The sequence below is a fragment of the Bombus bifarius genome, unplaced genomic scaffold (genome assembly GCF_011952205.1).
Source record: "Bombus bifarius isolate JDL3187 unplaced genomic scaffold, Bbif_JDL3187 scf7180000008023, whole genome shotgun sequence".
NCBI classification, from domain to species: Eukaryota; Metazoa; Arthropoda; class Insecta; order Hymenoptera; family Apidae; genus Bombus; species Bombus bifarius.
Window position 1 is genome coordinate 443,929 of NW_022884396.1, and position 14,131 is coordinate 458,059.

At 28.3% G+C, this 14,131-nt stretch overlaps 1 protein-coding gene across 8 annotated transcripts; it reads left to right on the forward strand.

The window, feature by feature from the left end:
- The first annotated feature begins 26 nt into the window (after positions 1–26).
- Positions 27–14,085, forward strand: LOC117207185 (aldehyde dehydrogenase, dimeric NADP-preferring). Of its 8 annotated transcripts, XR_004487474.1 has the most exons (14): positions 27–68; positions 2,859–2,988; positions 9,159–9,193; positions 9,315–9,458; positions 9,527–9,622; positions 9,712–9,933; positions 10,037–10,200; positions 10,281–10,511; positions 10,599–10,796; positions 11,005–11,120; positions 11,851–11,966; positions 12,720–12,855; positions 12,946–13,099; positions 13,593–13,762. XR_004487474.1 is itself a non-coding variant. In XM_033447131.1 (13 exons), exons 1-13 carry the CDS (start codon positions 42–44, stop codon positions 13,611–13,613), a joined length of 1,674 nt encoding a protein of 557 aa, XP_033303022.1. In that variant the 5' UTR covers positions 27–41; the 3' UTR covers positions 13,614–14,085. The 8 variants fall into 8 exon arrangements, 7 of the variants coding, with proteins under 7 accessions (XP_033303022.1, XP_033303023.1, XP_033303020.1 ...); XM_033447131.1 differs by lacking the exon at positions 11,851–11,966 and having other exon boundaries at positions 13,593–14,085; XM_033447132.1 differs by lacking the exon at positions 11,005–11,120 and having other exon boundaries at positions 13,593–14,085.
- Positions 14,086–14,131: the final 46 nt, after the last annotated feature.

Genomic DNA, 14,131 nt, shown 5'->3' on the forward strand with positions numbered 1-14,131 from the left:
TTACTTGCAACGCGTAAGCTTCCCGTAATAAACCGTGAAATATGACTGATCAACAAAAATCAGCTATGGTGAGTACAATATTCGCATAGTATGGATTCAAACCTTATGATATTTTCTTCTTTCGTTCAGGAATTCGTTAACAATCCACCTTATCAGTTAATTTTTAATAAATATGATAAAGTCGATCGATCACGCTACCTTTTTCTTTGTAAGACAAATCTGAGTAATTGAAAACGACGGTTTATCATCATCGTCACGTTACATAAATAATAAAAAAAAAATGTGGCGATATTGGTAAATAAGGAAAAAGTCGTGTTATTCAAAATAAAATATTGAGTGCAAATATAATCTATATCTACGATTAAAAAAGAGAAGCTTCTTGAATTTTTATGAAAAACGCGGCAAGAAAATTTGTTCAGGGTCAAATCGAAGAGAATTAATAATACGATATTCTGATTTAACGAAACCGGCAAGTCATCGCATTTGAAAAAGTAAGCTTAAAATAGAATGAGTTGTTCTGGTCATTAAATTCTTCAAAAATCGTGTATGTTTCGATCACAAGAGATCGCTTTGTCAAGAAAAAAAGGACCTTCGTTCAACGACATTTACTTAGATAGTTTGCATATGTTAATTTGTTTCTCTACCAATGAATCTCATATTCCTAACAAAATTAGTGGCATTGTCAATTGTATCTTCCGTTCGCATAATGTCGTATAATTTCGATTTAGATGAGAAGGACAGTTATAAATAACAAAATTGAAAATAGTTGATAATCGGAGAATACAAGGAAATAATAAAACGTTTAAATTGAAGTGTCGTGACAAGGAAAGGGAATTTATCGAGAAAGCAAAAATAACTTGGTGTGATAAACATATCGAAGGAAATAATTTAAAGAAGAAACAGCGATGAACTGCGGAAGATAAAAGATTTTTATGAAAATGAGAGAAAAATCTGAAATGAAACGGAAACGTTTCAGATTCTTTTAAAATTAAGAATAAAATATCTTCATGAATTTAATTATTTTCGCTACAAAATTACAAACAACATTTTAATAATAGCGTTTAAGTCAGAGGAATATAAATTATAAATGATGAATGTTGAATATTAAATTTTGACTCTATTAATAAATTATATTATTTCAGCAATAACTTAATTGGCTATTGTAAGTTGGCATAGTAAGTTGGTAAGGAAGTCATTAAGCTTGAATGAAATATAATGGATAGAATATTATTAGAACAAAATATTAAAATAACATATAGTTCAATTCCCGTCTGTTATTTATTATAATTAAATACATGTATATACAATATATTGAGATGTATGGAATTTGTATTTTAACAGCAGTTTTATTTGTGCTTAAATTTCTACGATACGGCAAATCAATATACCTGCTTTTGAGCAAAGCATTCGTTTCAGAGAAAGGAAAAGTAAAAGTAGGCTGGTCATGTGGGTATTTCTTAGCACTTTCGTACAAATTATTTATATCGAATTGTTTATATTGGTTATTTTAAGACGTTTCGTATCTGTAACTGTTCCACATTTCTTCGTTTTCTTTATTTTTCTTTATTTTTTATTTCCATGTATCTTCACCTTTTTAATATAAAGTAGAAAAAAAGAAGAAATTACTCTTAAAACTATATTTAATTGCATGCTTAACAAATATTGTAGTACCCTAAAAACAATGCGAAACTTCGAGAAGAAGAAAAACACTCAATGCAATACAAAACGATCAAAGACAAACAAAAATTTAGATAGCGATTATCGTAAATTCCTCGTCTTCGACCTCTCGTGTTTGTATAGCTAATTCTTTTCTTATGTTCCAAACATCATTCTCAAATGGAATTGCCATCGTGAAAATTTCACCGTTAGAACCACTAATCCTTTTACGTTATTTTCTATCGCGGTAACCGTTCGAAAAGGATACTTCTCCATTCAGTCGTGATACAGCTGTATGAAAGGCAACCTCGTCTTTTCGACATTCGTAACATGACTAGTTAAAGATCTTGGAGGCGCGATTATTTCGTAAGTGCTTTTGCAATTAATTACGTCTGTGTTACGCTTTAAGAAGTATTTCCTACTACTGATAACCACTTGATTTCATCGTTGGAAAAATTTCGCGTTAATGGTAAACTATGTACGGTGTAATTTAACTGACAAAAAAGATCAATTACATAAACTTGAATTTAGTTTGAAGCAATTAATGTTTCGAACAATTATTGAGTCGTGTGTTTATGTACATATGAACAAGAATCATATATGTATACATAGTGATTTATAAAAGTGTTCGAACGGTTACAGAAACCTTTTATGTGAATATACCATGTGTGTTAATAGGAAACATTTTTCTATTTCATTAACACTGTAATGACTATTCTGATCAGATTGGTGAGATCGAAAATAAAACTGAAAATTTGCAACTTCAAAAAATTCGTTCACGAAATAAAAGAAAACGACTGTTAAAACGATCAAAATTACCGTGCGTATTAATAACGATGGATTAACTACATTCCCTACGCACCAGATGACGAAATTGTAATACTTCGTTCCGTTCTTAAGCCTCAGATAAAATATTTTTCTTCTATGAGATATTAATCACTTGGGATTATCTCGAGTGACTACATAATTTGAATACTCTGATTCATACATTCATACATTCTGATACAAAATAAACAGTACGCAATTAAGTTCTCAACTATTGTTAACAATAAGATTTATCGATCGTTAGGTCTCTTATCTACGATAATGTTACGAACCTTAAATAATATGAAAATATCGAAACTTATCAATTTAAATAATAGATGTTTGGTTCTGTGATATGTAAACTTCGCTGATATGCTAATTGATACGGTTATTTTCAGGGAGAAGTGGTGCTTGAAATGAGTGATACGAATGGAGAACCAATTCGTCCCAAGTCACAGAATATAACGCCAGTCGTAGAAGAGCACCGGATCGATATAGAGTCAGAATTACCAGACGACGACAAGTCCAGTGAGTGATCTCGATTAACATTATTATTATTAATCTTTCATTCCTCGTTCTTCGTATCTTCATCCATATAATATATAATAATATATAGTAATAAATAAATATAATAATCGAGATGATTAATGATATGGTTTTACGAAGGCTTTAAAAAGATCCAACGATGATAAATCGATAAACTTGAAAGTGATTATTTTTGAGACCACGAAGTGAAATTTAACAAATGTGAATATATAATTCATTGTCTTTGGTTCCACGTTGCATTCAATTATAAGAAAATTCTTCATTGTATTATTTAATGAATAATTATTACGATGTTTCGACTTTTGGACGTCGATCGAGTAAGATCAATCTGTCTATGACGAATAAGATATAGTTAATGAAAATAAACTTGTTTAACAGTATTTCTTACGCGAAGCGATTTAATTGTAGTTATAATTATCATATACTGGAGGCCAGTATAAAATTACTTCTTATATATATTATATAATGGGAATACTCATTCCTTTATCTCTTTTATTTAATGGGCCCTAGAGAAAAATGGTGTAAGCAACAAAATCTTTAATTTTGCATTAGACAAAACTGTGAATAAAGCTAAATTTCAATATTTCTATAAGGAAAAACAATCGGTATGCTTCCAACATTGAAACATTTAGACTTTTCTATAATTATTATTTCTTTTAGTATAAGAAAGAGAAATCTCAAAGAAATATTAATTCCAATTTTTATTCTATTATAATTTCGATTCATACCTGTAATAGTTAAAAAATAAATTCGCAACAGAATTGTCAAAATAATATAAATAAGCTCAGAATAAATAGGAATCTTCGTGCATCGTTTTTCTTTCTGCTTTCTTCAATGAAGTTTGCTTACGTGTCAATCCAATACGTTTGTGCAAGAGACGACAGGAGCGATGTCATTTCTATAAAACACGGTGCTGAGTTTCAACAGTTCCAACACTTCGAGGACGTATAAATTATTCTGTAAATCACTGATCCACGCTAAACACATATCTATCTTTAAACTTTCTTGACTGTCCATCTGTATGATTTTCGAACCAGCTGAAACTTACCACAGCTCTCTTATTAAGCAACGCATCATTACGTAGTAACGTAAAGCCGTAAATACGTGAAGCTATGGAATGCGGAACTTGTTTCGATTTTTATAATATACTGTACTAAATCGTGCTAGTGGTTTTAGATATCGGTAATGGGATAAATTTTGCAGAAAAGAGCTACACAGAGCCAAAAAAAAAAAAAACGAAACTTAAATATAAATGTATTTCGTCTACTAAATATTATAACAAATACTCTACTATGGGTGTCTTACAAATTTTTTAATATTCTACGCATTCTGTGCACCTTTGAACTTTTAACTTTCTCATAAATGTCCAACTCCAAGAGTCCTATACCATCCATTAAGATCCTAACATATTAAGTGCAGTAGATAAGGAGGGAAATTTAAGTAAGGATAACGTAATTAAAAAATATAACGTCGATCTCAGAAATTTGTTTACTTCGTCTCTAAGCAGCGGTAAACGCCAAGCTTTGTTATTATTAACTACAAACTCTAGATCTTTGATCGAATTTTTATCATAAATCTCCTCTATTATATATCTTTTAACAATTTCAAAAATTCGATTAAAAATCTAGTCTTATCGAAAGTTAAGAATTGCTACTCCCGCGAATTCATTAAAGATCGTCATGTTTCAAAATTTTACTTGGTATTTTGAATTCTAAGAATCGACGAATATATATTCAGAATATTTTATTTCCGAATACCATCGGGCTTTTTCGCAGGCGCGAGTATCAAGGCGCTATGAGAAGGTATAAAAGCGCTTGAAAACTTGTTCCAGTAGATTTGTTGCACAATTACGTTCATAGATCTGTCAGCGATAGAACCTAATCATTTGTGCGCGGTCACTCCAGTGATCATCTAGACATTGAAGAAAATATATAAGATAAGAGGAGTATATGTGACTTTAGTTCTATTAAAGTGCGTATACCTAACGATAGTACACAAGTAACAGTGTTTCATAAATATATTTACAACTGAAAGGTGAGTGGCAGAGAACCATTTTTTAAACTTTAGAACAATAGGAATTCTATCATAGATGTAAAATGATTAAGCAATGAATAAATACTGCAAATTTGTTTATTCGAATTCTTTGTTCAAATAATTGAACGTTCAAAGTAATCACCTTCTTCACATTTTTATGCTATTTGAAAAATTGTCTGCCTTATATATATTCATACTAAGAGTGTATTATGTGTTTTTAAAGACTAGTTATCTTGCATGAGTTGGAAATACGTTGACGTTTTATTTATTTTCTTCCTGTACGTAGCGTATTACGCAAGAACTTTTAACAAATCAAACACTTGTAGTATTGCTCTATTATCTCAATATATGAAAATGCTAGTAAGCTAGACGTATCTGCTTATTTATGTATACAGTACTGAACATAAGTATTGGCACGCCTACAGACGGAATAATCTTTTTTAAATTCTACCAAACAACTTAGGTTTCTTTGAGAAGTTAGAGTTAAAAGGATTAGTTTATTAAATGATATGCAACAAAAAATGCGTAGAAAAAATTACAATTGGTTGAGACCATGATGGAAATAATAAAGGTCCTTTTCTATAATTTTTTTATCTGAACTTATAACGAACATTTGAAAAATACTATATTTATATAATATTTATATTGTATATATGTAATACAAATACTATATTTATATAATTGTTATAAATTACAAACGGTTTTCATCAATGGAAAATCTCAGTTTCCCACGATTTTCTGCCTATAACTATAATAAATCTAAAGATTTGTACATTTTTTGATGCCTGTAGCTTGTTATTGCATCAACCGAATTCAATAATATTTTCATTATAGGTTCAGATAAAAAAGTTGTAAAAAACAACCTTTATTTTACCGATCAATTACAATTGTCTTAAAATTTAAGAATAATACTTTTCCTTCTCTCTATTTTTTCTCAACTCTTTAATAAACTAATTTTTCTAATTTCTCAAAAAGATTCAAATCGTTTAGACCAATCTTAAAAAAGTTTTAAAAGTTGTACCAACACTTATGCTTGGTATTGTATATACATTAAATGATAATTGTGTTAAAATTTCATATTCCTGCGTAATTATCGGACTTTTTGTGCCTTCAAGGAAAAAAGCGATACAGATCGTCGCAAATCGAAGAATAGGATAGCAATAAAATATGAGCTGTGTAAAAATTACGGTGGAACCGTCAGTAAAGTTTTACAATAATGTTAATGGTATGAATTTTATGAAAAAATATGATGCACCGTAGTATGTTCTGGCGCACATCTTTCTTTTTGTTGTTTTATGTTTCTTTACTGACCTGTCGCAAAATTTGAATTTCGCGCGCGAGCGATCGCAAGAAAACGCGCTTATAATTCTGTTCAGCTATATATTTCGATAATTCTTTCGTAACTACTTAAATTTATCGTACAATAGCATAAAACAATATATTTGCTATATTCATCGCTCACGTATATTGAAAACAAATTGGCGATGACTAAAATTAAGATCTACCTTCGATTAACAGAAATCTGAAAGTAAAGCTAGGAAATTCTTATTTATTCATTCATTCAAAGAGTGAAAATTGCATTTTTAGTCAGCTTAATAATAAAGTCAAATTCCTAAGTTTTCGATAAAACAAATATCAATTGAGATTGGGTTAATAAACATACCGTAAAATTAACCTTTACTCAGAATTTCAAGATTAAAATTTGTTACATCATATTATATTTATCGTAATGTCCAAGCTTATGAAAGTAATCATAAATCTCAATTAAACCGTTCTTTTAAAACATGATGCTGACATTCCATTGACTCTCAGATTGACTTTATTTACAACGTAAAAAATAGAAAATTATTTTTTACATGAAATACAAGACAAGGCATCTAACTTCATAATTTCGAATTACTCGAAAATTACTTACTGTACGAAGAAATGTTTCAAATAAAAGTTCGGTAACGAAAGTACATGATTTGATACTGTAATTTATTTTTCGACAAATGGACGCGGAAAATTATTCTTCGAAATATAATTTCATTTAAAAGACAACCTCACTTTGACACCATTCAGCTTTTGAAGGATTTCTTCATACAGTAAGTAATGTTTTAGTTGCTTTTTATCTGATTGCAAAGTGTAAATTAATTTTTATTTGTATTCTATTGTAAATTAAATCACTACAAAAGATAATAATTAGTTTTCAAAAGAACTGTTCAATAGTAATCATTATTACCTTGACAAGTTTAGTCTTCATGACTTAATATACAGATATCTTTCCTTAATAAACAGAACATTTCTCCAAGCAAAATTTATCTTTTCTGAATCGGTAAAACAGTAACAATAATGTGATAAAAGTGCGACAAATATGACTGTATTCCTAGAATGTATTCTGACAACTATGGACCTTCCTCAGAAAATCTCAAATCTACTTCCGTTAACTTCTTTTGCGTTTATCATTCCACGCAATAACAAAGACGATCATATTACACATTCATAAAAATAAAAATAATTTTAATAATACTGTATTTAAACAAACTCTTTTGTTTAAAAAATTATAATAAATGTATTTATGTAGAAATTATACTAAAAGATAGGAGTATAATTTTTACTTAATAAAATCCCATATTTTAAAATGTTCTAGAACGTAATGTAATATGTAAATGAATATTTATATGAGAATGTAATAAAAGAGGTAGATATCTTTATTTCTGATGACTACCAATTTCGGTGATTGAATCGAATTTCTGCATTCACTGCTAAAAACTGTAGAGGGCATACCAAAGCAATCCCAGAACCTCTGCTTCACACGATCGGTATTTCAGAATATATAACATAAAGTGAGATAAAAGCACTCATACAGTATTAAATCTATCCTGTATTTCGTCCATGATTATTCTTTCCTCATTGCTTCACACAAAAACAAACGTGCTTGTTCAAAATTAAGTTTATTTTTATTCATCAGAGGACAAGTATATATGTACGTATATCTACATATATGATAAAAATAATTTTAAATTCTTTCAATTTTAATTTTTTACTATTTTTAAAACATGTTCAGTTCTAATTATATTAGTAATTTTTTATTGTATTAATTTTTAATTAATAATAAGTATTTGTACGGAGATTCGGCACAATCAAATAACATTAATTATATTAGAAATATTTGTTCTGTACTTTATTATTGAAGATTTTTATCTATGCAATATGACGTTTTATTGTAAATCCACGTGTCTAAAATGTGTACAGAAAGATAGATATCATTACTTCCAAGAATTGATTCATGGTTTCACTTGCATAATTTAACATTTTATGATTCAATAAACTACGACTGTTGAAGCATAAACATACTTCCATCCTCACCTTCTATATAGTAATATACAATAAATATTTTTGATAATATTGAGATTTATTATAATTTTTTATCGTAGATATTAAATAGCATAAGAACTAAAAATATTATACACAAGTTAAGAATATTAAATAAGTCTATTAGCGTATATGACGAATATTTTTTATTTCCGTACAAGTGTGTAATGCGCTATACGTATCTAAGTTTTATTTGTCGACGCTGATATCTTAATATGTATTCAAAGATGGAATTGCTTCTATCCTGTATTATTATAATACAGACATATCTGATTTATAGTCAAACTATAATCTCGAACCATTTATTATTCGAATGAATACGTTCTGTTTCACGTATTTTAAACTTTTTTAATTATATACATGTACATATGTAATTAGTTCTTTTTCAACTGCTTCACATAATCATATTTTTAAGCTGGTTTTATGTACATCAAATTTTGGATGTTATAAATAATAATAATAATATGGAATTGTGTTGCAGTATATATGAGAAATATTCAAATAATAATTCTTTTAATATATTACTGTACTATAATATACTTACAGAAATAAAATAATTTAAATATATCCTTCATTATTTACATTTATGAAAATATAAAAGTTTATTTTATATTTATGCATCATAATTTCTGCTATATTATAAATAATATTATATCATATATATTATAATATTTATTATTATATTATAATAAGAGATGTACATAGTAACTATTATTATTATATATATTATATATTATATAGTCATTTATTTCTTCTGATTCTAGCACAAACTAAGAGGAAAATGACAGATTATGCAAATGTAAGTACACTGATTTGTTATTCTATTTCACAGAATAAAAAATTTATGTATCAAATTTTCCAGAAAAATATAAAAATAAAAAATTTCTTATTATGTACTTAAATCTACAATTTTTTTGTAGCTTGTTGAACGCACACGAAATGTATTTCTTAGTGGTAAAACAAGACCACTAGAATGGAGATTAAAACAATTAAAACAAGCACAACTTATGATGAAAGAATGCGAACAAGAAATTGCATCTGCTCTTGCTAGTGATCTGCACAAAGTATGTATAATAACTATCCATTATATTTTATGTTCAGGTTCATAAATAATGGATTTCTTCCTTTGTAGTCTAAATTTGAATCTCTTACAACAGAAGTAATATTTACAGAAGGAGAAATCAAAGATTTGCTTACACATCTCAAGGAATGGTCAGCTGATGAAAAAGTATCTTCGATATTTTGTAACTTTTTATGCGAATCTAACTATCTTATTTAAATGGATAAATATATAATTCAACTATTTGTATCTTTTAGCCTCCAAAGGCAATAGTCAACATATTGGACAAGGTTGAAATTAAAAAAGATCCGTTTGGTGTGGTTCTTGTTATAGGACCATGGAATTATCCTTTCCAGCTATGTGTAGTTCCTTTAATGGGTGCAATAGCTGCTGGTAACTGTGTTATTCTTAAACCATCAGAAATATCCTCTGCCACATCAAAAGTTCTTGCAAAAATTATTCCAAAATATTTAGATCAAGTATGTACTCCAAATAAATTCTAATAGGAAAATGATTCTGAAATAATCAAAAAAAGATATAAGCATTTCTCACTATGTCGTAAAATAATATTGCACGTTCTAGGAATGTATTCATGTAGTGCTAGGAGGTGTTCCTGAAACAACAGAACTACTTAAACACAGATTCGATTACATCTTTTATACAGGTTCAACTACAGTTGGAAAAATTATTCGCAATGCGGCGAATAAATTCTTAACGCCGGTGACATTAGAACTAGGTGGTAAAAGGTATATTCATTAATATACTCTCAGTATACTATAGCATACTTCATAATATAAAAGTGATAAATAAATGCATTAATTTACAGCCCTGTATATATAGATAATACGGCGAATTTAGAAGTAAGCGTGAAAAGAATACTTTGGGGCAAGTGTGTTAATGGTGGACAAACATGTATTGCACCTGATTACGTACTGTGTACTGAGGAAATTCAAAATAAATTCATAAAAAAGGCAAAGGAGGTTCTCAAAGAATGGTATGGTGATAATCCCAAAGAAAGTCCAGATTTAACACGTATAATTAATGAACAACATTATAAGTAAGATTTTTATTATTTTATATATATATATATATATCCTATAATTTCACATTATATTGCATTCTATGAAATCTCATATTTTTACAGACGTCTCGTAAAATACTTAAATAATGGCAAAGTAGCACTTGGAGGTGATTGTGATTCTAATGAAAAATATATCTCGCCAACTATACTCGTTGATGTCAAGCCTACGGATCCTGTCATGCAAGATGAAATATTCGGTCCAATATTACCATTTGTAAACATAAATAACGCTTACGAAGCAATTAACTTCATAAATAGTCGGTGAGTTCTTTACAAATAAATCTTTTCAATAATAAACATGCACAAAAATGTTCTACTAATAAAAATGCACAGAAATATTTTTTAATGTTTATAAACTTCTAAAATTATATGCACACTGAAGATTTATTCAATTTCATAAATTTCGTTAAAATATTTTATAAAGCAAATAACAAGAAATAATATATGGCAATTAATTCTTTACGTCTAGAGAAACCCCACTCGTACTATATATTTTTTCCAAGGACAGGAAAGTTCAAGATTTATTAATAACTCAAACTCGTAGTGGAAATGTAGGAGTAAATGACACGATAATGCAATATTGTGGTGAGTTAGGATATTAAGTGAAGAATGGTAGACTTTTTGCTAGTATATGGAATGAAGCTGTAAAATTTGTTTCAGCCCTTACAAATTTTTATTTTATCTAATATGTATTTATATTGGGGTTTTCTGTTGTGGTTATCGAATAATGTGCACATTGGTAATCGTCAAATATTAGGGATGGTATAGGTATATTTTTACGCATATTGGGGCCTTTTTAGATATTAATAGAATACCTGTTGAATAGAATACCTAGTATATATTGTTCATTGTATATGTTCCATTCATACCGCTTTTCAAAATGGTGAAGGCATAAGATCCATAATCCCATATGAATATTTCATATTACCTAGTAAACCAAGGTGAAAGTTTCTTTGTCCTAATTTTATAAATATTAATTGCATTAAAAACGATTATCCACTCATATATTTCTCCTATGCTACAATTTGTTAAATTCTAATTAAATTACACTTAGATTCTCTGTATATTTGAAATTTTTTGTAAATAACATCTTTGAAATTGCATTCCATGATAGTACACATATAATATTGGTAATAGTAATTGTAAAATTCTTACTATACTTTAATCTTTATAATTCTTTGTAATTCGCTACAACCACTTGTAGTAAACTTGCACTTGTAAATATAATACAAGGATTCAAATAGTTTGAATTCCCTACAGATCTTCAATTACAATTTCACTTGCTAATTCATAAATTGTGACATATTCTATACAGGGAGAAGCCATTATCATTATACATATTTAGTACTGAAGAGAAGACTGTATCGATATTTCTTGAAAATACAAGCAGCGGTAGTGTTTGTGTTAATGATGTAATAATGCATGTCGCAGGTATCTTGATACAAATATACATCTAGATATTTTTGTGTAATGTTTACACTTATGCATGTTTGCATGTATTGTTTTATGTTTGCGTATATTCGATAATTCCACAAAAATCGGGACTCAGATGTTGCAATTATGCATTGGTAAAAACGACTCCATTCGTCGAAATTGAAAGCTCAGATGTCTCCGATATAGAAAAGGACAACACAAGTGAAAGAGAAAGAGGGACTGAGAGTCAAAACGTTCGGCAATATATAAAACATAAAAGATCCGTGATAAGCTAAGACCTTTTTTAACCAAAAAAATCAAACTTTCTGGAGAAAAATCAAAGATCTGGAAAATATGATAGTAAATGTTTAATTTAAGAAAGATTAAAAATAAAAAAGTTTTACTTCTGGATTGGATTCTAAATATATTGTCTCAATGATATTTGACATTCAATCATTACACTACTCGACCGCCACGGGCCGTCGACTTCTCAGTGCGTCAGGGGACCTCGCTCCCGTAGTAGGAATGACGACTGTGCAATTATGTAAAAAATCTTTTTATGCAATTATCGAATATTTCCTGTATATATATATACATATATATATACATATATACATACACACACAATAATTTTATATTGTACATATGTTTGTACTTTGTGTATATAATATCATAATATATTATGTTTATATTTATTATGTTATATTATATTATGTTATATTATGTTATATTTAATATTTAATGTATGAACATTAAATATCTGTCTTTCAGTTGACACTTTACCGTTTGGTGGTGTTGGTAATTCTGGTATGGGAGCCTACCATGGAAGATATACATATGATACTTTCGTGCACAAAAAAGGCTGCCTTATTAAAAATTTTAATAAGTTAGGAGAAACATTGGCATCGTAAGCAGCATTCTATAAAATTATATTGTACATAATCTAGCATAGGAATAAATTTGTAGAGAAATAACTATTGCTTGTAATTTATTGCAGATGCCGTTATCCGCCATATTCCGACAAGAAGTTGACTTTCATAGAATTTTTATTGGCAAAACGCCCTGATATACCGGGAATTAAATACGTTCCACATCTTTTAGCGTTCGGTTTGGGAATTCTTGTCACATATGGTATTTCAACTGCTTTAAAGGTATATAAACCGAAGCGTATTTAGTGCACATATTAATCTATATTTGTAACAATTTGAACTATTATACATCACCACACAAAATATTCGCCGCACAATGTATGCAAACTTTATAGTCGTAGAATTAATTTGTGGAAACTTAAATGTTGTAAATGGCTGAATGTTCCATTTTCATTCTAACTCAAGTGATTTACTATTGAAAACTTATGACCTTAAAGAATAGTTTATGCTTGAAATGATTTATGACAGTTAAATTTCAAAATCACATTTCGTTAAATTTTTATACATGTTTTTTTTATATGCTTCCATATAAAAATGTTTATTATGATCTATAATTAAAACGCCGCGAAACAACACGCACATTTAACAAATATTATCATTTATTATGTTAACACAACTACTGACGGCTCAATAAAGGCAATAAGTGTTGCTATATAAATCACCATTATTTTGTTCTTTCCTAATAATTAACTAACATACGAAAATACTTTTTCAGGTTCAAGAAGAAAATTATTAATGGACTTCTCACAATACTGTTACAAAAACTTGTTATCAATTATAAATTTCAGAACGTTATTTACGTATAATTTTTACCTATTCGTATTCTAAATTCGTACGTGTTTGCAACGAGTAAGAGAACTTTTAAATATTAAAATAAAAATCAAATACATTTCTGCAAAAATTTAGCTTTAGAGCTTATATACTTACACACGTATAAAATTTTAATAATCGCTATTTTAATATTATTAATACTGTACAAGTTACTAGAAGATAAATTAGCACAAAAATTGTTTTTAAAAAAATCGTGTTTTTATGACATAATTCTTTCTTAAATATTTTATAGATAACTTGAGCTTCCACAATAACACATTGTATTTTTTAAAGATTACAGTAAGATTTATCAGTATATAAATTTGCCATAGTGTATATAGAATGTATAATGTGCAAAAATGTTGCCATAATGTTAAATAAATATATAAAAACCTCTACCATTTCACTATTTTTATTAGAATTATATATAATCCGATAAATAAT

Excerpts from the sequence above, each read along its gene's own strand:
- LOC117207185 (XM_033447129.1), top strand. The coding sequence starts at position 42 with ATGACTGATCAACAAAAATCAGCTATG. Across the intron at positions 9,623-9,711 it reads AATGGTCAGCTGATGAAAAA|CCTCCAAAGGCAATAGTCAA; the intron begins GTATCTTCGATA and ends TGTATCTTTTAG. Across the intron at positions 10,512-10,598 it reads ATTAATGAACAACATTATAA|ACGTCTCGTAAAATACTTAA; the intron begins GTAAGATTTTTA and ends ATATTTTTACAG.